This window comes from Lycium ferocissimum, chromosome 12 (assembly GCF_029784015.1).
Source record: "Lycium ferocissimum isolate CSIRO_LF1 chromosome 12, AGI_CSIRO_Lferr_CH_V1, whole genome shotgun sequence".
NCBI classification, from domain to species: Eukaryota; Viridiplantae; Streptophyta; class Magnoliopsida; order Solanales; family Solanaceae; genus Lycium; species Lycium ferocissimum.
Genome location: NC_081353.1, coordinates 30,221,888 through 30,247,379, shown reverse-complemented (window position 1 = coordinate 30,247,379; position 25,492 = coordinate 30,221,888). Strand labels below are relative to the sequence as shown.

General features: G+C 33.3%; 2 protein-coding genes and 1 non-coding gene across 3 annotated transcripts; 1 reads left to right on the top strand and 2 right to left on the bottom strand.

Moving 5' to 3' along the window:
• Positions 1–3,923: 3,923 nt before the first annotated feature.
• TRNAE-CUC (transfer RNA glutamic acid (anticodon CUC)) lies at positions 3,924–3,996 on the bottom strand. The gene has a single exon. It is a non-coding gene; the product is annotated as a tRNA-Glu (tRNA).
• A 1,601-nt stretch (positions 3,997–5,597) lies between these two features.
• Positions 5,598–11,626, top strand: LOC132039740 (uncharacterized). The gene is made up of 4 exons (XM_059430260.1): positions 5,598–6,036; positions 8,696–8,749; positions 9,657–9,782; positions 11,265–11,626. Exons 1-4 carry the CDS (start codon positions 5,653–5,655, stop codon positions 11,448–11,450), a joined length of 750 nt encoding a protein of 249 aa, XP_059286243.1. The 5' UTR covers positions 5,598–5,652; the 3' UTR covers positions 11,451–11,626.
• A 9,019-nt stretch (positions 11,627–20,645) lies between these two features.
• LOC132039674 (probable LRR receptor-like serine/threonine-protein kinase At2g24230) lies at positions 20,646–24,221 on the bottom strand. Its single transcript, XM_059430173.1, has one exon. It carries the CDS (start codon positions 23,468–23,470, stop codon positions 20,891–20,893), a length of 2,580 nt encoding a protein of 859 aa, XP_059286156.1. The 5' UTR covers positions 23,471–24,221; the 3' UTR covers positions 20,646–20,890.
• Between the last annotated feature and the right edge of the window lie 1,271 nt (positions 24,222–25,492).

Here is a 25,492-nt window from a genome sequence, read left to right as displayed (position 1 = left end):
CAACCTCATTAACTTCTACCAACCTTTATTTATGTCTACCAACCTCATTCCTATTCATGGTAAATTTTTATTTTTATTGAACTAAAGTTTGATCAATTGATGTTGTATTTTTTATAAAGGCCTTCTAGTAGCGTATTAATTCTGTTATGAACTCTGACTAGCTCATTTGGTAAGATTATATAAGAATTGGTAATGTTTTGATAATTTTCACAACTTGTGGGGTTTTTATGTCTATCAGAGAAGATACAACTTGAGATATAGTGGTAATGTAGTTCATGTTGGAAGTGCTTTCCTTTGGACCTAAATATTTACTCCATCTATATACACACTTTTCTTTTTAGTTAGATTAAAAAAAAGAAACGTTTTTTTTATTTGGCAATAATTTAACTGTAAACTTCACTTTTTACGCTTAACGAGATGATTTATAACCACACAAATATCTTTGGCTTGTTTTAAACCATAAGATTCAAAAATCTTCCTTTATTTTTTAAATTTCATGCCCAGTCAAACTATATCATATAAATTGAGACGGAGGGAGTAGCAATCCTACGTAGTATAGTTTAAGGGATCGTATGGTAACTTTTTGTGATGCTTGAGCAAAACTTAGTGATTTTGGTTCAATAAAATAAAAGTTGAGTGACCATTTAATTCTCTGTCCTAATTTAAGTATCTTAATTAGTGTGACTAGCACAAAGTGTAAGGAATAAAATGAATTTTTTGGATTTTGTGATCCTAAATTAAAGATATGTGTAATGTACCAAAATGTCATTTGAATATTGTGGTTTGAAACTTGTCATGTAGGGTGTTTGAATTGTCAATTACAAATATAGAATTAAAGAGACACTCCTTTTGGGATAGACCGAAAAGAAAAGTAAGACACTTAGAGGTCGATTGGTAGGGTGTGTATATATAAGAATAAGGCTGAATAGGGGTATTAGTAATGCTGAAATTAGTTATTCTTACATTATTTATGTTAATATTATTTCTTATTCACTGTTTGATTTGGTGTATTAAAAATAACACGTATTGCATAATTTCTAAAAATAATAATAATAATTTGTGTTTACAAAAATACTCTACACATTCTTTGACTTTGTACACTTCCTTTGCAATGGCTAGTTGTTTTACTCTCTCTTCAATGACTATTTTATCCCAACAATTTTTTTGCAATGTCCGTTCACCCTCTATATAATTCGAGGTGGAGCTTCTAGCGAATGAAAGTGAAAGGATCTATTACCAGTCCTAAAATAAATTTTCTCAACAGGGCAAAAATTAGATTAAAAAAAAATAATCTAGATCCAACTATTCCTTTTATGTAATACGATTATATCAAGCATGGAAATTTAAATATAGTTTATATATATGTAAAAAAAAAAAAAAAATTTGATAGAGAAACACGTCAAATTTTTTCCAACTTAATAATTGAAAAAGGTTTTAGAGACTTTAGGGGCGATTGTGTCTTTAGTCATGCATAAGCATGTATCAAAAACCCTTGGTCTTTGAAATGATATGTTTTTCATCCGTAATTACAAAAATAAAAAATCATGTTATACTTCTGTGCTTTTTATTTTGGTGAACAATAATCATCTCCTAGGTCGAAACAATAGGATTCTTGAATAATAAGGTAATCCTTGCTAAAAGTACTCTTATTCTTTTTCGCCACACATGCGCTCACCGACGCTTGCATGCTTATGAATGTGTAAATTATTTAAATGCAGAAACTATTTTTTCTCTTTATTTTCTTTTGTAGTTAATCACCAAAAAAAAAAAAATTATATTTTGAATTACTAATATACTGTTTACATTATGGTAATCTCCAAATTCTGGCACAAAAAAGTAAAGGAAGGAGAATGAATAAAGATCATCTTTGAATTAAAGTAAGGGAAAATAAATTCCATCGATTACCTCATATATTTTATTATTATTGTTACACTAAATATGGATATTTCATACATTAGAGGCTCCGTGACAACAACAACTAGGAATTTTGTTATGAAATTCACATTTTCCATATTCAAAATCTTGCCATAAACATTCAAGGTTGCATTGCCCCTCTGTAAACTTAGGTGTACACTGCTTGAAGCAAAATGGCTTTGCTGCATCATTTGTGGCACCTATTATACACACACAAAATTGATTTTAATTAATAACAGAAAAAATGATTAACACGCAAAAGTAAACAAACAACTGAACAAGTATGGTAAGGGATCTTATGAGATTTACCAAGAGGATTTGATGCAGTTGAAAATGGAACAAGTAAGAGAAAGAAGACAATTAAAAATTTGGGGAACTCCATTTGAGGCTTATTCTTTGTTGGTATATATGCTTAAGAGTTTGAAGCTTAGTACAAAAAATAGAGACAAACATATAGCTATTTATAAGGGGTAAAATAAGTAAAAATCTACAATTCTTTTGTACAAAAGGAAGGAGATTCTTGGAAAAAAGGTTAGCAATCTATTAGGGGGTACCCCTTTAGAATATAATTTTTTTTCACAAGAGGAGGGTTATTAATTAACCATTTTGAGACTAATACCATTTTAAGAAAAAGTTAGCAATTTATTAGGAGGAAAACACTTATTATAATAATTTTTTAGAGGAAATTTCACAAGCACAATAATTTGTAGGCTATTTACAGTGCACAACTACAGTTTGTATAATTACATTTCGTAGCTACTGTTCATTTGTATTTTTAGGTTGTATCACCTATATTCATTTGCACTAAATGGTTGTATCAACGAATACAACTTGTATCTGCTCGCTTGTATTTATTTGCTTGTAGTTGTATCTGTTCTCTTGGAGTTGTATACGTTCGCTTGGAGCTATATCTATTCAACACATGCAATTTTGCGGGATTCACTGTATTAGCACATACAACACACTTCAATAAACCTTACAATCATCACCTCAAAAATATCACACAGACAACTGACATGCATACAAACATACATTTTATATACATACAATATACACTTGTATTTTTTAGGATATGCACCATGTATGTATCAGAAATGGGCTTTTGATACATGTATGTACCATTTATGCACGTTGTTGGAGGTATACATCCTTTTGTTTTGACTATCTTTCAGTGAATTTATCATTGTTGATTGTTGATACATGAATATGGTTGAACTCATAAATACAAGTATGCTTTTTATATTGGATGTATATATTCCATTGTTTTATATTGGATGTATATATTCCTTTGTTTTGGTTGTACTTCACTGAATGTTTAATTGTTATTGTTTATATAGGGCCAATATGCAAGTGATAAAATTTGAGTTGTAGCAAGTTTGATTGCCAACTTCAAGAAAACTTAGGAGGACTTAATTAGTCTCATGTGCCTATGATTCAAATTCTAGCAGAGACAAGAAAAATGTTTGATAGCCTTATCCTAATCCATCTTAGTTTTGGACTTTGCTAGATGGAGTTACTTGGTACATGTTCTTGTAGGATAGAGTTATTTGGTATATGTTCTGGTGGGACGTAATTGGTATTCAATGGACTAGTGGAGGTGCGCACAGATTGGCTTGGACACCATCATTTTTCTAAAAAGGCGTCTTTAATTGTACTTACAGTACGTCTTTGGTTCAATTGCAAGAGCCTGACGTGTAATGTGTTGGTCAGGCTCACATCACATATTCGTAAATTAACATGGATAAAAGTCTAGTATTTAAGTAGAGAAGAATAAAGAAAACGCGTTTATAATTCATCGAGTTTCGAGTTGTGTGATAATTGTATCTAGGAAAGTTTTTGGTTTTGAAAAAAGACTGTATCTATCATATGAACTCCCAAGTCCTCACAGCAAAACAACACACTCAGCGTGCATTGCTTCAACTAAATGATGCGAAAGTTAATGATATTTTGTATTCATTGGCTTAAAATTCTAAATCTGTCTTGAAAAAATAGGCAACAATGAAAAAAGTTTCCGTTGCCGGGACTTGAACCCGGGTCTCTCGGGTGAGAGCCGAGTATCCTAACCAACTAGACTACAACGGATTTGCTATTTTGGTTCACAGATATTTAATGTGTTGTATCAGAAATATGTGCCATTCATTGAGAATCTTTGTTAGTCATTGGAGCAGCACTTCATATTGTTGTAACTAACAAATAATAAGGGTAAAGGGTCAAAAATGTCCCTCTACTTTAGAAAAAGGATTAAAAATATCCTCCATTATAAATTTGAGTCAAAATATCCCTCCCTTCATTAAAATTTTCAAATATACTTCTGTCTTAACGGAAATCTCTAACATAACCTGATTTCATTTTTAAACCTGCTCCATTTGAATCCCACCCAACTACATAAAAAATCCATATGAGTTATCCGCTCCTGTGCCAAATAATAATTGTCGTTCTTTGCCAACATAGTGTATCTTTAGTCTCCTTCCAATGTTTTCCTTTCGTTAATGATTTAGACGGAAAATGTCGGAGGAGACTAAAAGTGCACCATTTTTTTAAATAAGAGGACTATTATTGCTTCATATTGAAAATAAGGGATTACTTTGAGTGTAAAGTCAAAGATAAGCGGCACGATTTTAGTCTTTTTCTCGAGAAAAAGATATAATTCAAAAAGAAAATAGGAGGTCACAGACTTCTCTTCAATTTGTAGGTCTTCTTAATTAATTTTCTCAAGAATACAAGGGCCAATTTAAAATTTAGCCAAACTTTTCTAAGCCAGAAGTTCAATAATCTACCTTCTTCTAAAGTGGCCTATCTACGTGTCTTTAGGCGGAGCGACTAAATATTCGTCAAACATTTAATAATTTATGTCTGCTAATCTTCCGAGATTAATCATGCCGAAAGTTTATGGAGACCTGAATTGAAAAAAAAATAAAAAATTTATGTCCGTTAAATTTGACAAAAACATTAAAAAAAAAAATAATAATCATAAACACCAAGATAATTCCATCAAATCCTAAAACATGCAACACAATTAATTACACTATTTACTAAAAATATATAAAAAAATTTAGTAGAAATTACATCTCAAAAAGTAACATCAGACTCTAAAAATAAATTAAAATAACAGACTCTAAATTTAAGTTCCCACTAATTTTCATTTTTTTTTATAGTTCCCGCCAAATCTAACAAACATGATTCGGGCAGTGCTTTCTTTTTTTGTGCAATCTTAGCAACTCGCTTTGGTTAGCTATATGAACTTTCACCTTATTGGTAAGGGTTCAATTTCCCTCCTTGTAATCCCCTATGCCAATTTTTTTTTTTAAAACAAAAATAATACTCCCTCCATCCCAAAAAGGTTGTCCTTGTTTGACTTGGCACTGAGTTTAAGAAATAAAAAAAGACTTTTAAAATATATAGTCCAAAACAAACTTTAAATATTTGTGTGGCTGTAAATCATCTCATAAAGTTAAATTATTTTTAAATATAGAAATGTGCCAATTTTTTTGGCACAAACTAATAAACAAAATAGGTCAATCTTTTTAGGACAGAGGGAGTATTAATTTTTGCCAAACTTAAGGACCAAAATAATTCAATGCACACTTAAGAGGATTATTTTGAACCTACCATCAAACATGAGGGACCATTTCTGTCAATTTAAATTTTGGCCAAAACTTTTTGAGGTCAGAAATTCAATTCACCTACCTTCTGCTTAAGCTTCCACAACAAGAAAAGAACTTCGACGTTTTTGTGGTTATGGCGATAAGCCTACCATGGCATCCCTTAAACCCTTGTAAAACCCTACGTATTCATACCCCAACACATATAACCCTCCCTCCTATTCGACACGTGTCCTACATACATGCCTTTAGGCGGAGCGATTTTGATGGGTTTGCGAATCGGGTTAGATCCGGTGAAGCATGGAAGGACGCGTGGCGGAGTGCCAACGATGGTTTCGAGCAGTTTTTATATGAAACTAAAAAGACCGCTGAGCGTATTGATAGGAGATATGATGTTTCAAAGAAATTGTCAGATGTTTCTCAATCTGCTGCTGACCGTGCCCGTTTGCTTGACCGTGATTTTGAAATCACGAAGAAATGGAGAACTTTTTCGCTTGATTTCAGTTCCAATTGGCCTAGGGTTTGTTTCCTATTGTGACTCTATATATTACTCCTGCATATTAAAAAATTAATAATGCAATGTGAAGTTTACCAAATTACCCCTATATAATAAAAATAAATTACTTTTACCTTTTGATTAGAGCAGACACAAGAAGTAAACCTTTTTCAATCATGATTTAGATGTTACTTTATAATCTAAGGGTAGAATTGGAAAAAATTAGTCAATTTATGTCTTGGTTTACTATTGACTCTATATATTACTCCCTCCGTTCCATAATAAGTGTCACTTTAGCCAAAAACAGGAATAATGCAATGGGAGGTTGACCATATCACCCTTATATAATAAAAATAAGTTACTTTTACCTTTTGATTAGAGCATGCATAAGAAGTAAATCTTTTGACATTGAGAATTTAAGAATATCAAGTTATTATGTGGCTTTTTTAATCATCATTTAGATGTTACTTTATTGTCTAAGGGTAGAATTGGAAAAAAACTAATCAATTTATGTTTTGGTTTCCTAAAGTGATATTCCCTCCGTTCACTTTCACTTGTTCACTTTAGACTTTTCACGCTGTTTAAGAAATAATAGATGAAGTGCATAATTCACCAGTGTGCCCATATCAATTAGTACATATTTTTATTGGATTTGAAAAATGATTTGAAGTGAGTAATTAATACTATGGGTAAAATAGAAAAAATAAAATTATCTTTCCTTGATATGCTAAAAGTGATAAGTAAAAGTGAAAATCTATTTTTAGAATATAAACAACGGGAGTATGAAGTTTACCAAATCACCCCAATATAATAAAAATAAATGATTTTTACCTTTTGATTAGAGCATGCACAAGAAATAAACCTTTTGACATTGGTAATCCAATAATATCAAGTTATTATGTGGCTTTTTCAATCATCATTTAGATGTTACTTTATTGTCTAAGGGTAGAATTGGAAAAAATTAATCAATTTATGTCTTGATTTTTTAAGATGACACTTATTATGGGACAAATAAATTTGACTAAGGTGGCATTTATTATGGGACGGAGGGAGTAATAAGTTCAGTTTGATTGTATGTATGCCAATAATAGTACTCCGTGTGCACTAAATTAATTGTCATGTTTAGTGTTTCGAGAATCAACTTGACTAATCTTTGAAAGCTAAATTGGATTAGTTCAACTCGCTTTTGTACAAAATTTAGATATTTAAGACTATACGAAACATCGAAAAGTACTAAATGTTACGAATTGAGCCTAGGGTTTGTTTCCTATTGCCTCACCTCTATACTCAAATAATCAGTTTGATTGTATGTATGCCAATAATAGTACTCCCTCTGTCCCAATTTATGTGGCACCAGTTGACTTGACACGGAGTTTTAAGAAAAAAAGGAAGACTTTTAAAATTTGTGGTAAAAAAATATGGCTTAGATATTTGTGTGACTGTAAATCATCTCATAAAGTTAAATTTTTTCTAAATATAGAAAGGTGACATTCTTTTTGGGACAGACTAACAAGGAAAATATGCCACATAAATTGGGACAACGGGAGTAATAAATGGAGACGGAGCCAGGATTTTTAGCCTATGGGTTCTTATTAACAATTCCTTTCACGATACTGGATTCTGGATCGATTATTTGTATATACTACATAACAAATTTAATACTAATATAGGGTTTGAGCCAAATTTACTGGGTTCGGCCGAACCCGTAGCTTTAAGGCTGGCTCCAGCCCTAGTAACAAAAAGAAAATCGTGCAAGGATGGGATGCACAAATCCATAAAGGGTCGAAATTTTGATGATAAGACAGATAGATTTTGAATTAGAAAGTTATTTTTGTGGAAGGACACGATCTACTATTAGGGCATGATGATTACATTTAGTTTCCCCAATTAACTGTGGATTCAAAATGTAGCGCGTGATTTGGTAATATGCCAATTTGACCACTATTAATAGATAAAACGATTCTTTCACTTCTGAAACCATTCGATTAGGGGTCTGTGGAGTGCAGATGGCCATTTCTTGACTATTGAATTCCAACTTAGAGCTCCTTCTACTCTAAACTACTGTGTGCCTAGTTGGAGCTTTTCACGGTAGAAAAGAAAGGGGGAAGAAGTCTAGTGCTAGTTCTTACTAACATTTCTTGACTATTGAATTCCAACTTAGAGCTCCTTCTACTCTAAACTACTGTGTGCCTGGTTGGAGCTTTTCACGGTAGAAAAGAAAGGGGGAAGAAGTCTAGTGCTAGTTCTTACTAACATTTCTTTATCTAGCTTTCATTGAGTACTGGAGCTACAGTACAGAGTTTAAGAACTTTAGCTGGAATTTTAACACGTTAGATATAATATACTAATATTCTTCAATTAGTTAATAGATTTAATTCTTGGTGCTGTAAAGTATGTTATGGATCTTCACTAATCACTTCCATGCTGGAGTCAGGTTTCTGGTTTCAGTGATTAGTTAAGTGATTTATGTTGGTGCTCACAAAGTTCATTATGGATTTTCCATCCCTCCCGTAAGTTCGTTTCATGCTAATTAAGTTTTCTAATTTTCTATTTTGGGCTAAAACGTATTCCACCATTAGATTGATTTATGTTGGTGTTTTCAGAGTTTGTTATGGGATTCCTTTTGCTCCTGACAGTGAGCTTCATGCTAATTGTTTTTTTTTTTTTTCTGTTGCTGCTGCAGTACAGGAAACAGTTGAATGACTTTATGAATACTCCGCTGGGAAGAAGTGCTACTGTAAGTGTTATATGCCTTTTGAATACCTTATAGACCATATGACATTATTTCTCATGAGAATTCAGAGAAGTTTGCAAGTTGTGCTGGGGAAACTGATGAGTTGAATTCCATTTGTTCTATCTTCTATGAGGTGGAGAAGGATCATAAAATTGTTCAGTATATGGGATTTGCTTACTTTTTCTTCTATGGACGTGAAAATAGGAACAACACTTCCCGTCATAGAAGTTTATTTACTTAAGTAGTAAAGTTGGTATGAAGCTCGATATTCTAATTTCATATAATATGAGTTGTTCTCGATATACTGTGGCTGCTTGATCAATTGTACACTTTGCGTCCCAATTTATATAACACTCTTTCCTTTTTAGTGAGTCCCTAAAAGAATGACACCCTTCTATATTTATTAACAATTTAACTTAAAGCTTTTCATTCTACCCTCAATGAGATGATTTCTAGCCACACAAACATCTATGGCTTATTTTAGACCACAAGTTTCAAAAGACTTCCTTTCATTCTTAAACTTCGTGCTCAGTCAAACACCTTCACATAAATTGGGACGTAGGGAGTTGTATTTTTCAGCTTTTCCATATACCCTTCGAATCATCGCAAATGCAGTTGCTAGTTTCAGAGTACAATTCTGAATGCCAAAATTCTGTTGCAAAAATAGTTAGTAAAATTGCTCTGAGTCGGTATGTAATTGCATTTGTGCTCATGCTAAGTGGTTATACATCATTCTCCAATTTATTGGCAGAGATACCTCTAAAGATTTTATCATCGTGAGCTTGGATAAAATGTATTCTATTTTAATGTAATCATATGTTTTGAAGCTACTAGGAGCTTTTTTTCAACATATCACAGTATCTCTGAAGTTATCTTGTTCTAAATCCGAGTCTTCTATGTCTGTTTGCAGACAATATTCTTCCTGTGGTTTGCTCTATCGGGTTGGCTGTTTCGAATTCTGATATTTTCAGTGTGGGTTCTACCATTTGCTGGACCTCTTCTTATTGGGGCTGTTGCCAACAACCTAGTCATCAAGGTAACTTTATTTCTCAACATCGTTATAGTTAGAAATAATTAATGTTAATTAAACTGCTGTTTTGTCTGAGTTTTAACTTTTAAGTAACATGACTGGTTGATCCAACTACTCAAATAATAATAATAATTCAGGTTTAGGAGCAAGAGGCAGTGAAGTAATATTGTTTAAATGAATTTTTGGCTCAGACATTATTTCCTTCGGCAGTTGCCTCGTAAGCTAATTGTCTAGCTGAAGGCATTACTCGATAAGCCTTACGTTATATCTGCCTTACGTTATATCTCGAATTCAAAGTGTTATTATAAGCCTGATACGATGTTTGCGCCTATAGTTTTTTTTTTCTTCTTTCTTTTTTCGTTGTGGGGGTTGCATTGCCTTAGGTGTTTTGGCGTATTGGTCCCGCAATTGATAAGGGGAAAAACATGGGATGCTTTTTTATTGAAACCTTTTCACACTTTCCAATATTGTCTTCAAAACATCATTAATTTGCTCAATAATACAAGGAAACATAAAAAGAATAAATAGGGCACAGATATCACAACTTCCCTATAATGTTGTGTTCTTCGTCAATTTTTAATATCACAGCTCTATTGATAATAGCTGCAGGGGGTCTTCGTTATAAAAAAATGGCAATCTTTTCAGGCTACTTCAAAATTGTATGCTGCCATGTGTGGTACTATGAGCTCTCTTCAATATCTGATAATGTGCTTGCTTTATTTGTATGTCCATTTTCTTATAATAATGTGTTACCATCATTAGACTGTATTTGTTCATTTTGAATGTTCTGCAAGAGAAAAGACTTATAGCAGCAGAACACAACAAGTGGGATTTTCTTATAGGTGGAAGTGCTAAGTTGTGGTTCCTAAATCTTCCCTCCGCTACATACTAGTGTTATCAAAAGCGAAAAGTGCAAAAAAGCTCTAAGGATATTGGGGTTTTAAGCGCAAATTAAACGTGGGTTTTAATGAAGAAAGGCTCAAATGGAGAAAAATTACAAATATGTATGTGTAGTCTTAAGACTAATAATAAAAATAACAAATATATGGACAAAGAAATTCATGTTTTTTTTTTTTTTTTTTTTACGATAAAGTAAAATATCAATTATTTAGTGTCACCTCTTCAGAATTACGCTCATTGGCATGGAAAAATATGCCTTATAGCCTTGACGTCGACACTAAAGCGCCCATGATTGGCATATTCTTGAATCCTAATGTGGTGCTTATGAGCTATAGTCAGACCGTTTTATAACAGCGTCGTTGTTCCGATATTTTTTTTGGCTGCTAAATTGAAACGTTGTAAGAATATATTATAAACATAACACGAAAGACCGGTTCCACAGAAAACATGGTTGTTGTAGTGAAATGTCGTTATAGAAGATGACTGTTATAGAGAGGTCTGATTGTATTGTGAGAAAATGTTGTGTGGCTACAATGACCAGTTTGCAGCTTTCAGCCTGTTGTCATACCGTCTAGCTTATCTGTGCAGGGTCAGTGCCCAGCTTGTAGGAGGCAATTTATCGGCAATAAGAATTCAACGGTTCGCTGTGCTAACTGTGGAAACGTTGTGTGGCAGCCGAAAGGGGACTTCTTTAATAGAGGCAGTCGAGGTCGGGGTACCACTCCTTCAAAGTCTGAACCAGATATTATCGATGTTGAGTTCGAAGAAAGATAGATATGTAGACTCCCAAAAGTATGAATGTTATACAAAGAGTAGAATGTTGTATAATGCTATTATGTATATTATTCCTTTGTTCTTCCTTGTTAGTGATTACAAGTTTACTGGTCATAGTGTGTGAAACTTAAGTTCTACATTTGTAATGGAAACTAAAGTGGCTGAATTCTACTCATGATTTTGGAGACTCAGCGCTTTATGTTGATAAGAAAAAGCAGAATGGGGTTGAATAAAAATATTGGTAAAAATGGATTTCAAGAAATTATAAAGTGCTCTATATGGCTAAGTTAATCTGAAACATAATCTTCTAATTGATGGAAGAAAATGATAAATAACAGAAGCAAATATCCACTTCCTCAACTGGTTTTCTGCATCTTTAAGCGACTGGAAATGGTTGATACCCAGATACCTTATTGCTTTTTCGTCTTTGAATAGAAGTTCTGCAGTCCCATTCTTTCCCTTAATACCAATAAAAAAGGGAAAAAAGAACAAGAAGAAGAAGCTGTGTAATCCCATAGTCTTGAAGCTGAGAAAATAGGTGTCTTGACTCTTGAGCCTCTAAGCTTTCTTATAAGATGGTGGTAAGCTGAACCCTCAGGGGTTGGCGGTGGCACCGACTTGGCGCTTGGGGCTTTCCTTCAAGGCTGGGCTCAAGTTCGAAACTCGGCCGGGGTGCAAACAATTTCGAAGGCGCATACCGGACAGTGAAAACCCGAATTACCCGTGGTGCACTTGCGGGAAACTCCTTGCCGAGGGCCTGTGCACCCCCGGGATTAGTCGGGGCTCAAAGAGACTCAGACACCCGGTGCTTAATAAAAAAAAAAGATGGTGGTAAGCTGGTCTGGATAGAGAAGATTGTTAATCTTTGGAGCCTTTTTATTTATTTTATAAAGTAAAGTAGATTTCATTAATGAAAGGAGCCTTGGCGTAATCGGTAAAGTTGATGTCACGCGACTATGTCACGGTTCGCCCGTAAACAACCTCCGCAACGCAATGCGGGGATAAGTATCTTGTCCTGAAATTACTCGTGGTTTGGCCTTTACCCTGATCCCGCGCATAGCGGGAGCTTAAGTACAAAAATAGAGAAAGCTTACACTTCTAAAAGTTATCAGACGCTATTCGGCTATTCCTTTTGTCTACTTAATTTTAGGCAGTTAAAATTACAAATACGCTAAATGCGATAATGAAAACTCAAAAGTAATAGGGAAAAATGTATTGGACTTATATTAGTACCGTCGGATTTTACTGTATTTGGAGCTCAGTATTATTATTATTATTATTATTATTATTTTGGTAATCGAGCTCATTAATTTGGAGCCAGTTGTTCTTGATTTTCTAGTACTAAGGATTATTATTTCCTTTTTTTTTTTTTTGAGATTATATATATAAAAAAAAGGAAATAATAATCCTTTGTACTATAAAACACACGTGTTCAAACGTAAGAAAAAGTATCATTTCAGAAATTGAAAATCCTGGTCTTTTGGGATTTAAAAAAATTACTTCATTGTTCAAACGCAAGAAAAAGTTTACCTTATGTAGTTTCATGAAAGTTAAATAAGACGGGTTGTGTAAAACCGTAATTCACAAAAAGGAGAAATAACAAGAGAGTCATCAGATCAGCAGAATATATTTATTTCTTCACGTTAAATTAATTGAATACAATCTCAACAAGAGGGATCTGGGTAAAATCGCTTCGATTAGTTACCGAACTCTCACCTTGTTATATGAGTTAATATATACATCAGAATCCCCTTCCCCATTTCCCCTTTCCCTACACCCTATTAAAAAAATAAAAAAAAATAATAATAAAAAAAAGAATACAATCTCTTCATGCTACATGTGCTTTCTTTTGCTTAAACGATGTCTACTAATTCACCTATCGACAATCTTTATCTCGCGATTATAATCTCTTATCCTACCAGCCAAACAACCTCTTAGAATTTATACTCTTCAAAGATAAAAATCCTCGTTAAATTTTTCCCTCTTTCTTTCTTCAATAGATGAGTGAGTATGGAAGATTGGGTCAATGCTTTTTGGGCTGAAAGATCTTCCTTCAACCCTGAAAGTAGAATATGTACAAAACCCCTTTAACGAGTTATCTCCCGTTTATACAAATAAGTGTTCAATTAATTAGTAGTACTTTTCATTGCTTTCATACGAACTTTTTCTTTACTTGAGAATCGTTGAAATAGCTTTTGAATTTATGAAAAATGATTCCTATAATACGTTAGTTACTCCAGTTGAGAATTTTTTTCTCTCGATAATAGATTCGAGAACAGATACACATTCTTGCCATTTATATCAGGTCATAAACTCTTTCCAACCCTAGTTGGTTTCACTTAATGAGAGTAGAAACTATATATAATCATTTTTTTAATTAGATACCGGATGAATCATTGAGTTATCGTAATTTTCTATTTTCGTGTCCCGATCTTGGGATTTTCTTGAGTAAAAATCTCCTAACTATATTTGAAAATTATTAATTATTCAAAAAGAAAAAGGATTTGTTTTTAGACAGTGGTACTTCTTTTTAGGACTTTTTTTTTTTTTTTTGGATGTTTCTTTTGCCTTAGGGTCATATATAGATAATGGTATTGGATATAGTAAATAGTTATTTGGTGGTCAGTATTCATTTTGCTCAAGCTCTATCCTCAAGCCAATTTATGGCTATAACACCGTAACAATAAGATATACTTATCCTGTGGTTTTTGTAACTTTTGTCCTTTTTGTTTTAAATACTATTTGGCCACATTGCCAATTCGTTTTGTTCTATTTCTTTTTCCTTTTCACTTAAATATTGGACTTAATTTGTTTGATGCATGGCTCGAAATTATTCGTAAGCAAAGGTATAGTACAAGTTACGGCTTCTACAAAATTTAGCAGTATTTAGTTCAAATCTTATATTTATGTTAAAAAAAATTCACTTAATACGTATATATTATTTTTCCGAACTCAATCTTGGATTCGCCTCGACTGACCAACCCACTTATCATTCTGCTGGTAATAATAAGATGAAGAAAACATAGAAGACAGCTAATTATGAGGGAAGATATTTGTAGGCTAATGTTAATGAGAGAAAGATACAAGTAGTGCCATACGCATGATTTTTCATGAGTAGCACTATCAATTAATATCATAATTTATTTTGTATGTGAATTTGGATCTTAAGCTGTAAGGGGTCGCTTGGTTTGAAATGATTATATTGCGATTAGTTATGTTGTGATTAGTTATATATGTTGGGATTAGATATTCTGGAATTATTTCTTATTGATTGTTTAATTTGTTGTAATAAAAATAACATGCATTATTTATTTTTTAAGAATAATTAAGTTGTTTGTTTAGAAAAATACTCTTCAATCTAACAGGTAGAAAAAGGGTTTGAGGGACTTCAGGAATATTTTTGTCATTTTCATTGTTTTGTCAAGGGATATGATTCCACCCCTGACATGTATAAGTTATATCAGAGATTGATGTTAAAGTTATACTAGGATTAATAACCAAATAAGGAATAATATATGGTACTTTTTTTTTCTCAAGGCCATTTGTGCTCGTACAGTATATCAAATGTTCCCGAAAGGTTTTAAGTTCAAATCATTCTTGTTCGAAATATTTTACAACATTTATATGGGCTAATTTACACGTACATCAATTCTTTTACTACGTACTTGTATTTCCTAAAGTTTACATATTTTCAGCCGGTGTCTGGTCTATTATATATCTAAATACTACTCCCTCCGTTTCAATTTATGTGAACCCATTTTATTGTGTACGGAGTTTGAGAAAGTAGAGAAGACTTTTAAATTTGTGGTGTAAAATGAGTCACATATACTTTGTGTGGCTATAAATCATTGCATAAAGATAAATTGTTTCCAAATATAGAAAGATGTCATTCTTTTTGGCACGGACTAATAAGGAAATGGGTTCACATAAATTGAAACAGAGAGAGTACTTTAAAAAAAAAATTATTAGTAAACATTTTCGACGAGACAATATCAAATCATAGCCTTTTCTTTATATTGTCCGTATACATAACTTAATCTCTTCTCTCCTCTTTTTCTGGTAATATAGCATGAATAAAATTGTGTAGTTTATAGCATGCTTGGACAAAATGCATGATATCCTTGGTCATTATTCACTAACTGTTCAACAATAATTCATTCACAATGTCGAAGCTTCACTTTCAAGTCTATAGTTATCATTATGCTTTATTTGAGATGTTGGTAGTCCGTGGCGGGAGTCAGAATTTTCAGCAAGATTTAAAATATAAAGAAATAAACATATGAAGAAGTCAAATGATTTCAACATCTACTCATAGAAAAGGGTGAAAATTGTTGCGTCCAAATGCACGCGCAAGTGTACGTGATCGTACAAGTAATATAGTGATAATATAAAATCGGATGTCGAACCCACAGAGACTTATGACCAATATTTCCACGAAAATAAACTATTGCTACTACTTATGCAAGTAAAGAATAAGAGTGTGTGTTGTTTTGTAAACTAATGCTATAATAAAAATAGCTAATAATGTAACCAGATTTTGTGCTAAGAACGTATTTGAGTACTGCGTTTATCAAGATTTTAGAAGTGTTCCAGGGTCGTGGTTTGTTCACCAATCCTATTGAGTCATTCAAGTATCACACCATAGCAATGTTGTTCACAATTGTCAATTAACCGGATTATTCGTCTCGTAGTATTCTCCCGAACCACTACTCGCCGACTCAAGATAGCTCGCCTCCTATATTCCTATGGTATTGACCTATCGAGAATGCAATAAGAGCACGACATGAAATTGATTGCGGTAGCTAAGTATATTCCTATCCTAGTTACAAATCTTAGCCCAACTATAGGGATATTCACATCACAGTTTCATTACTCCTTCTCCAAATTAACGTCGTCTCTCCCAAGCACGTGTATCAATCAGTAAATAGAACTCAATTGTTGCGCAGACAATCAAGCAATTAAGCACAGAAGTAAAGAAACAATTGCATACGAACAAGCTACTAAGATTGAAATACTTGTCAAACGTCAATATTCATGGCTAAGCCACAACCCCAGAATTACGGTGTTTAGTTACACATGATTCGAGAATGGAAGCAAGAATTCATGATTAACATAGGGTTTCAATGTAAAGAAAAACAATAGAAGAGGAATAAAACCTAGAGTTTCACAAGTCTCAAAATTCGTCCAAGCCGTCTTTCTAATGTTAAAAATGACTATTTATACGCTAGGGTAAAAATAAGATAAGTTGGCCCAATCCCGATCCAAATAGGACAACAGACGCCGCTTGTGCACTGGCTATGCGTCGCATGGCCATCGCATGATCTCCTATGTGTGCTTTAAATTATGTGTGGCGCATGCCCAATACAAGGCCTGTCTAAGATTCAGAGATGGGGTTTTTGTGCGCTAGCTATGCGACGCATGGCCAGCGCATGAGACCCTTCAGTGGTCGGCTTCTTCCTTCAAGTACTGGAACTTCCTTCCCAACATTCAATCAACGTACAAAGCCTCGAAATCAATCAAAAACTGCTCAGAATACCCTCCATTGGTCCTTGTTGTATCTATTCATACAAGCATACCAAAATAAGCTCCTATACAACAATTTGCATTCAAAACTGCGATTAAAGTACTTAAGAAGTGAAATGCCAATGACACTAAATCAGATATTTGTGCCAAATATCAAAAATCACTTTACTTTAAAAATCAAACTCCCTCTCAACTATGAACAATAGACATTCTCCCCCTTTTTATCCTATGCAATGTCTATTTTATCCTTGACATTTTCAATCCTCCATCTATATAATACCTTTTTATATTATATAAAATTTATTTTCTTTACCTGGGAATTTATAGATTTTTATTTAGATTCAACTTATTATAAGTAGAATAATCCTTTTTATGAATTTATCACAAAATCTAATTTTACTTTTTATGATTGGTATTTTAATATTACATGCATGTGTGTGCGCGATTGTCAATATATAAATGAGTTTTGGCTATCATTAATGGAATATTTTAAATTATAATTTAAAATTCAGTTATAATGTAAATAGATAATCTTTTAGGAATTAGTTATAGTGTGTGTGTGTGTGTGTATAATTTAAATGAGTTTTGTTTGCCATTAATGGAATGTTTTAAATTATAATTTAAAATTCATTTATAATATAAATAGATAATCTTTTAGGAATTAGTCATAGAATATACCTCTATTTTTATTAATTATTTTGTATTACCTGCACTGAAACATATTTATAAAGTTATTATTACATGTTAGTTTTACTTGTATAAATAAACATCAAAGTTTTGATTATTATTAATAAAAAATAATTATTCTTATCATTTATTTCATTATAGATCGACATTAGGTTATATACTCAACTAATATTTCTCACTTTTCTTTTTCCGTCTCGAAAATAATATTTATTTTCTTATAGGAAATTTGTTGTATAGATTAAAGAGATAAAAAGAATCATGATTTTAAAGACGTAAAAGAAAAAAAGACAAGTTGATAATGTAAGGGTATAATAGGAATTTTAAAAAGTCAATTAGGATAAAGGGGGGAGAATGACTATTGTTCAAAGTTGAGGGGGGAGTTTGATTTTTAATGTAAAGTTGGGGGGTGAAAATAAATTTTACCCCATAAATAATAATACTGATCTTAAATATACAATGTAATTTTCTGACAAAGGATTTAGGATCCTAGCTCAATTTGTGATGGTGGTAGTGACACACACAAATAGTGACAAAGAAATATTGAAAAAGTTACATTATCAAACAAGTTGTAGCTAAACTTTAAATACTTCGCAAGTGTTAGATATTTTTTAAATAACGATCCTAAAGTGATTGCTGGTGCACTTTGCCCATATATATATATATATATATATATATATAAGGACAGCCCGGTGCAGTTGTGCACTAAGCTTTCGCTATGTGTTGGTCCAGAAAAGGGCAAGGTCACAAAGGTCTACTCTACGCAGCCTTATCCTGCATTTATGCAAGATGCTATTTTCACGGGTTGAACCCGTGACCTTCTGATCACATGACAACAACTTTACCTTTTACGTCAAGGCTCCCCTCAGCTTCGCCCATAATTAAATTATACCAAGAAAAAACGATCAAATACTAAATATTGCTACCCATATCTCTTGTAATTGGCTTTTATACTCAATACCTTTCCTTGTTATTATTATTACTCCCTCCGTTTCATATTAAATGACCTTTTAGGTTTTTTGTTTTGTTTCAAACTAAGTGACGCTTTAGGATTTCAAGAAGAAATTAATCTTATTCTTTCAAACTTATCCTTATTTATAATCAAGAATTATTAAATAAATTTTCTTTCTCTAAGCATTAATTAGGGGTAAATTAGTAAAAATACTCATAATTTTATAGGAATAAGCAATTTTTTAAAGGATGTGTATGAGCTAAAAGAGTCACTTATTATGAAATGGAGGGAGTATTATTATTTGTTTAATTCTGTCTGAAAGTTAAGCATATTACCGAGAGCTAATAAGTGCCAGTTCTTTCCATCCTTCAGTACATTGAGTCAGAAATTCCTCAGACATGCTCCAAAACCAAACAAATGAATAGCTAGCAAATTAAATACTATATTAGTCAGAGTGAACAAGCTGTCATGCATGTGATCAAATATTGAATTACTATTATATACATTAATGTACCAACATTTATGACAGGTAACCTTTTCAATATCCCAAGAACATGACATTACTGATTAGGTTGGTTGGAATTACTATGTTGTAAGCAGTAGCACACATCTTGCTATAGTATCTAGTACTAACATTTGTTGATTTTCTCTTTGCTGAAATCATACTAGATTAGACATATAACTATGTTAATAGTATAGAAACTTGACCTTTTGTACTATTTAGTAACATGGCCCAATACCCCCCCCCCCGCCACACACACACCTTTTCCTTTCTCAAAAAGACAAGAAGTCCAGTCTACTATTATGAATTAAACATATTATTTTATAATAGTGATGTACGGATCAACTTGTTTGTAAATGGTTTCATCGGTAACTATTACTTGTACTTGTACTGAGTAAGCTTATTTGTACCTCGACTATTTCACCACTAGATACCTGTTACTTGTTTGGACCAGCTTGTTCCCACCTCTCGACTATTTCACCGCCTGATGCATGTTACTTGTACGGACCAGCTTGTTCGCACCTCGATTATTTTACCGCACGATACCTGTTACTTGTGCAGATCTACTTGTTCGCACCTCGACTCTTTCACCGTTGTATACCTGTTACTTATACGGATTGATTTATTCGTACCTCGATTGTTACACTGAATACTTGTTATATCTCATAAGCATAAATTCCGAATAAGAATTAGACAGAAGAAAACAAATTACTTATTGCTGTAATCTGAACACTAGTTTCCTATGATTTCAGCTCACTTCATAGACCGCAACACAGATAAAGGGCTAAATACGAAGAACCTAGATCATGAATAGCATCTAAATGATTGAACATAGCAACAGAGAAAATTAGTCAAAAGTGATTAATTAAATTAATGTTGGAAGAATTAGAATACTGTAAACTTCTTGTCCTATATACACAGTGACACATGCTTCACGAAAAGGACCACTAGAGAAACTGGTCCTCCATGGTCTTTTGGCAATAACTATTTCCGAGAATTGTAATGGAGCCCCATAAATTTACAGCAAGTCCATCAGAATATATAATGAGAAAATTTTCTCTTCCAACTTTGTTGTTCAAAATCTTCAAAAATATTATCGGGTATGTGTCAAATCCTTCAAAACCTATGCATTTACAGGATCCAACATGAGTACAACAACATTTTTGAAGCGTTTGACAGATTTGTTGCTCCGACTCTTAAAAATATTACGGCGACAACATTTTTGAAGTATCCGACACATTTGTTGCTGGAACTCTTAGAAATATTGTTGGGTGTGTATCTGATTCCTTGAAAACCTATGCATCTTTGGAAAATCGAACACGAGTGCGGCAACATTTTTTAAGGGTGCAAGTGCGGCAGCACTTTTGTAGGAGTATTCACTGAACAAAGAGACCATCTCATTTTTGGATACATAAGTGTCTTTGGTGCTCTATGTCAGCAAGCAAGAATCTTACTGGGTCTGGGAGGCCCCATGAACTCTTACAGCATGATTTTATAACATGAAGAACTAAGCCCAAAAATATGACACCACAAAAAAAGTGAAAGAACTTGTAAAGATTTCACAGAATTGGAAGACAAATGAAAATGAATGGAAAATTTGTTCTTCATCGAGGGTCAAGCAAAGCCTATTTTGTACTATAACTTAAACCTTTTCCAGTGGAAAATGTTAAAAAGGAAAATGAGAAACATTGCATAAAGAAGCAAACAAAAATATTGGACTACTGTACAAAAGGACCAAAAACAAGAGAGGTGAAAATTGCATTTTGTCTCCTCTTTTCTTCATTGTTGTGCAGGCTCAATATCCTTAAGCAGTCCAACCACTTGATGCATACTTGGTCGTTTTGTCGGAACATCAGCTGTGCATAGATAACCGATTTTCAAGGCTTCTAGTATTTGTGTCTGTGATGCAGTTCCACGAATTTTTGGGTCGATAACTCTTGATCCCTCGTTGTTCCTTACTAATCCTCTAACCCAGCCGACCAAATTACCATCCTTGTCCTCCGGATAATCGTCTTCAACTGGTTTTTTCCCGGTAATTAGCTCGAAAAGGATGACTCCAAATCCATACACATCTGATTTTGGTGTCGGATATTTAGGGGAGCTGGTTTCCGGATGCAGAAACTCCGGGGGAATATATCCAGGCGAACCGCGAGTGATCTCATCCTCAGGCCCTGTGCCAAAGATTTTGGCCAATCCGAAGTCGGATAATCTTGGCTCCAAATTCATATCAAGATAAACACTGCTAGCTTTAACATCTCTATGTATAATGGGAGGTGAACAACCATGGTGTAGAAATGCAAGGGCCCGAGCAGTGCCAAGCGCGATTTTGTGCCTAAATCTCCAAGTGGTTAACAACCCTTCAGAACCAACATTCTGAATACTGTTATTATCATCATCCTCTACTTCCCATGTGTCCGTGCTCCAGTCCTCGGTAGTAGTTCGAAGTACCCCGAGTGGCAAATCGTGAAGCAAATTCTGCAAATTCCCGTTCTCCATGTAATCATAAATCGCGATTCTTTGCTCACCAGCCAAGCAGTATCCGGTCAATGGCACAAGATTGGGATGTTTTATCCGACCAAGATACTCAAGCTCTCGTGCAGCTTCGTGATCCGTCATAGTGGAACCGTGAACCAGAACTTTCACTGCCACATGAATCCCGCCCGGTAAGAAGCCTCGATAAACAGGACCAAACCTCCCTTCAGCTAACAATGTGCCACGGTCGAAATTAGACGTCGCGGACAAGAGATCCGCAAACGTGAAATTCAACAGTGGCTTCTCAAAAATCACTACGGGGACCGAATTTGCTTGCTTAACATCAGCAACCCAAGTAGTTGAATCAGTCTGGAACGAAAAGGGGCCAGAAATAGTCTGTTCTTCCTTGTAAGAATTCTGTTTAACGGCCCATATCGTGGTTTTCCTTCGACAACCAAAAGCCAAGAACAGTAAACCAAGAAGCAGAAACACCATAGAGAAAGCTAAAGCCAAAGCAAGTTTAAGTCCTCTGTGTTTCGGACCTTTCTTGTGGAATAGAACAGGGTTGGCAGCAATAGGACATCCATTCGATGACCCGATAAACGCCGACTGGAGCGTTTTGGGGGAGAATTCAGAAGCACAAAGGGTTAGATTGTTGTAAGAAAAATTGAACCTCTCCATCCTTGGGAGTTTCTCTATAAGTTCCAAAGGGATATCACCAGTCAAATTGTTGTATGAAACATCAAGAACTAACAGATTCCTATTGCTCAGTAACGGAATGCTGTTACTAAGACGGTTTTTGGATATATCAAGGACTTTCAACTGACTCAACGACGAGAGTTCTTGAGGAATTTGACCAATCAAACTTGTTCCAGACAAATTGAGATACTCTAAGCTAGATAACATATCAATTAGTGGAAAGTCTTGTTCTGAAAATCTATTATCTGCAAGATTAAGGTACACGAGATTTCGCGCATTGTCTATATCTCTAAAGATCTCTCCACTAAATTGATTCTCAGATAAATCTAGATAAACCAAATGAGACCAGTTAAAGCTGGAACTGAAGTTTACCTCAGAAATGTGACCATCAAACTGATTTCTACTCAAATCAATCACTTCCAATGGTCCTTTAAACAGACCAACAACAGAACCCTTCAACATATTTCCAGAAATGTTGATATGAGTAATTGAATCCATTCTTGAAAAATCTGAATCTTTCCCAAGAATCATATTTTCTGCTAGATTCAAGAACTTGAGTTTGGGAAATGCAGCACCAAAACCATTAGGCAAACCACTTAGCCTATTTTCTGAAAGATCAAGTGATTCCAAAGAATGGCAACTCAAAATTCCAGAAGGCAAATCTGAGTCAAACCAATTTTGACTAAGATTAAGTGAATGCAAACTTGACAGGGAACTTATAGCTTCTGGAATTTTTCCAGAAAAATTGTTGACAGAAAGGTCTAAGATTTCAAGAACGCCAAAATTCCCTATGTTGCTTGAAAGTTCACCAGTGATTTTGTTATCTGAGACGTTAAGGTACTTAAGTGAACCTAAACTCCATATATCAGAAGGCAAACCAGTGAGTTTATTGTTACTCAGATCCAAAAATTGAAGCTTTGTGAGTTTACCAATAGTGTTATCAGGGATCACACCAGACAAACCAAAACTTTTTGCTGTCAAATTGACAACATTTTCTTCTTTGGAATCACAACTAACACCTTGCCAAGAACAAAAATGAGCTGAAAAGTTATGGTCTTTACTAGATTTAAAGCCCATTTTTTGCAAGAAATCAGAGACAAAGAATCCATCAGTGTTTGGTTGTTGACAAAACAAAGGCCTAAAGAACAGTGCTAAAACCAAAAAAGAACCAAAAATGCCCATTCCCATTGTAGATAACAAGCAAAAACCCTCTGAAAAAACACAAAAATCTCTCTTTTTTTCAAAACTTTAACACCATTTTTGACTCATAAAAGTTGTTCTACTTTCCAAGAATCAACAAAATAAGAACTTTTAACACAACCCCACAAAGCCAAGACTTCAAGAAGAGCAAAATATTAGCTAAAAATGAATAAAAATCTGATCTTTCTTTGTTCTACTTTCCAAGAATCAGCAAAACAAACACCTTTAACACAACCCCACAAAGCTAATAAGTTCAAGAATGCATAAAAATCAAATCTTTCTTTGTTCTACTTTCCAAGAACCAACAAAACAAACACTTTAAGCACAACCCCACAAAGCCAATAAGTTCAAAAAGAGTAAACTATTGGCTAAAATTGCAATAAAAATCAAATCTTTCTTGTGAGAAATAAGAGATAATGGGATTTTTGGGGTTACTGAGGAAAGAATGAATAATGTGAACTTACCCTTGTCTGACCTTTGCATGTAGCCAACAAAGAAAACAAACACAAAAAGAAAACAAACACAACAACATAAATGCTTTGTCTCTGTTTAAGACAAAAAAAATAGTTCAAATCTTTTTATAAAAAATAAAAACAAAAAGCAAGAAAAAAAAAAAAGATTGAATTTTTATGAGGGTGAGTAGTAAATTTTTATGAGGGTGAGTAGTAAAAATTGAGAGTGTGTTGGGGTTCATAAATGGAAATATTTATTTGTGGGTTGGTGAAGTTTTGCAGTAAAGTTGTTAGATGAGAATTCAATGATTCTGCATAATGTTCATTCATTTATCGTCATCATTTTACTTCATAGCAAGTGGAAATAACAGTACTTTACTTATGTTCCTCTTGATTAATTATTACTAGTGTACTACCCTTAAAGAAAATACAGCAATAAAGTATTATTTTAGGCTACTTTAATTAAAGATTTAAGTGGAGTATACAGTATTCTTGTAAATGTATTTTATGCTATTAATATAGTTTAATACTCCAATATGATAGTAGTTTATTTACTATTTTTACTAAGTTACCAATTAATACTTACGTTGGCATGATTGTGTATATAGTTTTTATACTTTTTTTACTATACATAGAACTTTAGACTCATTAACTAAAGAGTTAAAAAAAAAAAAAAAAATACACCATCAGATCATTTAAAAAACAACTGCGAATAATTCTCTAACAAACATTAATTAATTATCTTTAAAAAGGAAAGTAATTTATTATAAAAGGTTAAAATGCACTAATAGAGTAAACGAATAATTTCTACTATCAGTATATAGAATTTTAATTAAATCGTTAATTAAATAATGAAGAATGAAAAGCGAAAATTAAGTAAATGGGGTTGTCACTTTATGAACACTTTAGTCATTTTCAATATCAAAAGGGAAAATAAGAACAAAAATTGGTAGTAGAAGACTTTCTAAAATTAAAAGAAGATTTGCTCTTTTTCCCTAAACTTTTTATGGCTATTCAAGGAGGAGAGAGATTTTATATTTGTTTACCATTTTGGTCTTATATTCTCGTTGACTTTTTCATTTTGTACTTCAATGTTCAAATTTTAGAAGATCTGTAAAGAGCAATAATTGCGGAAATTGAAATATTTTCGATATTTTGGTATTTGATGTAATTTTAACAATTGCCTAAATAATTGCTTGAATTTTGCTAAATATATATTTTATTTATATATTATATTCTGTTTAAATCTCTTGAGCCGAGGGTCTTTCGGAAACAGCCTCCTTATCTTCCGAGATAGGGGTATGGTCACGATATCTTTACCCTCTCCGTACTCCCACGTTCGCGAATTTATTTGGTATGTTGTTGTTGTATATTCTGTTTAAACTTATAGTCTGAGTCATGGGATACGTGTGATATGCAAACAAACACAATGCTGATCAGTTCAGCCAACTACAAGCACTAAATGCATCTTCATGTATTTTTTATTTTGCCATTTTATTCAAATATCTCTCTCAGGCCTATATGATTTGCATATTACAATTAGTTAGTGTAATTTTAA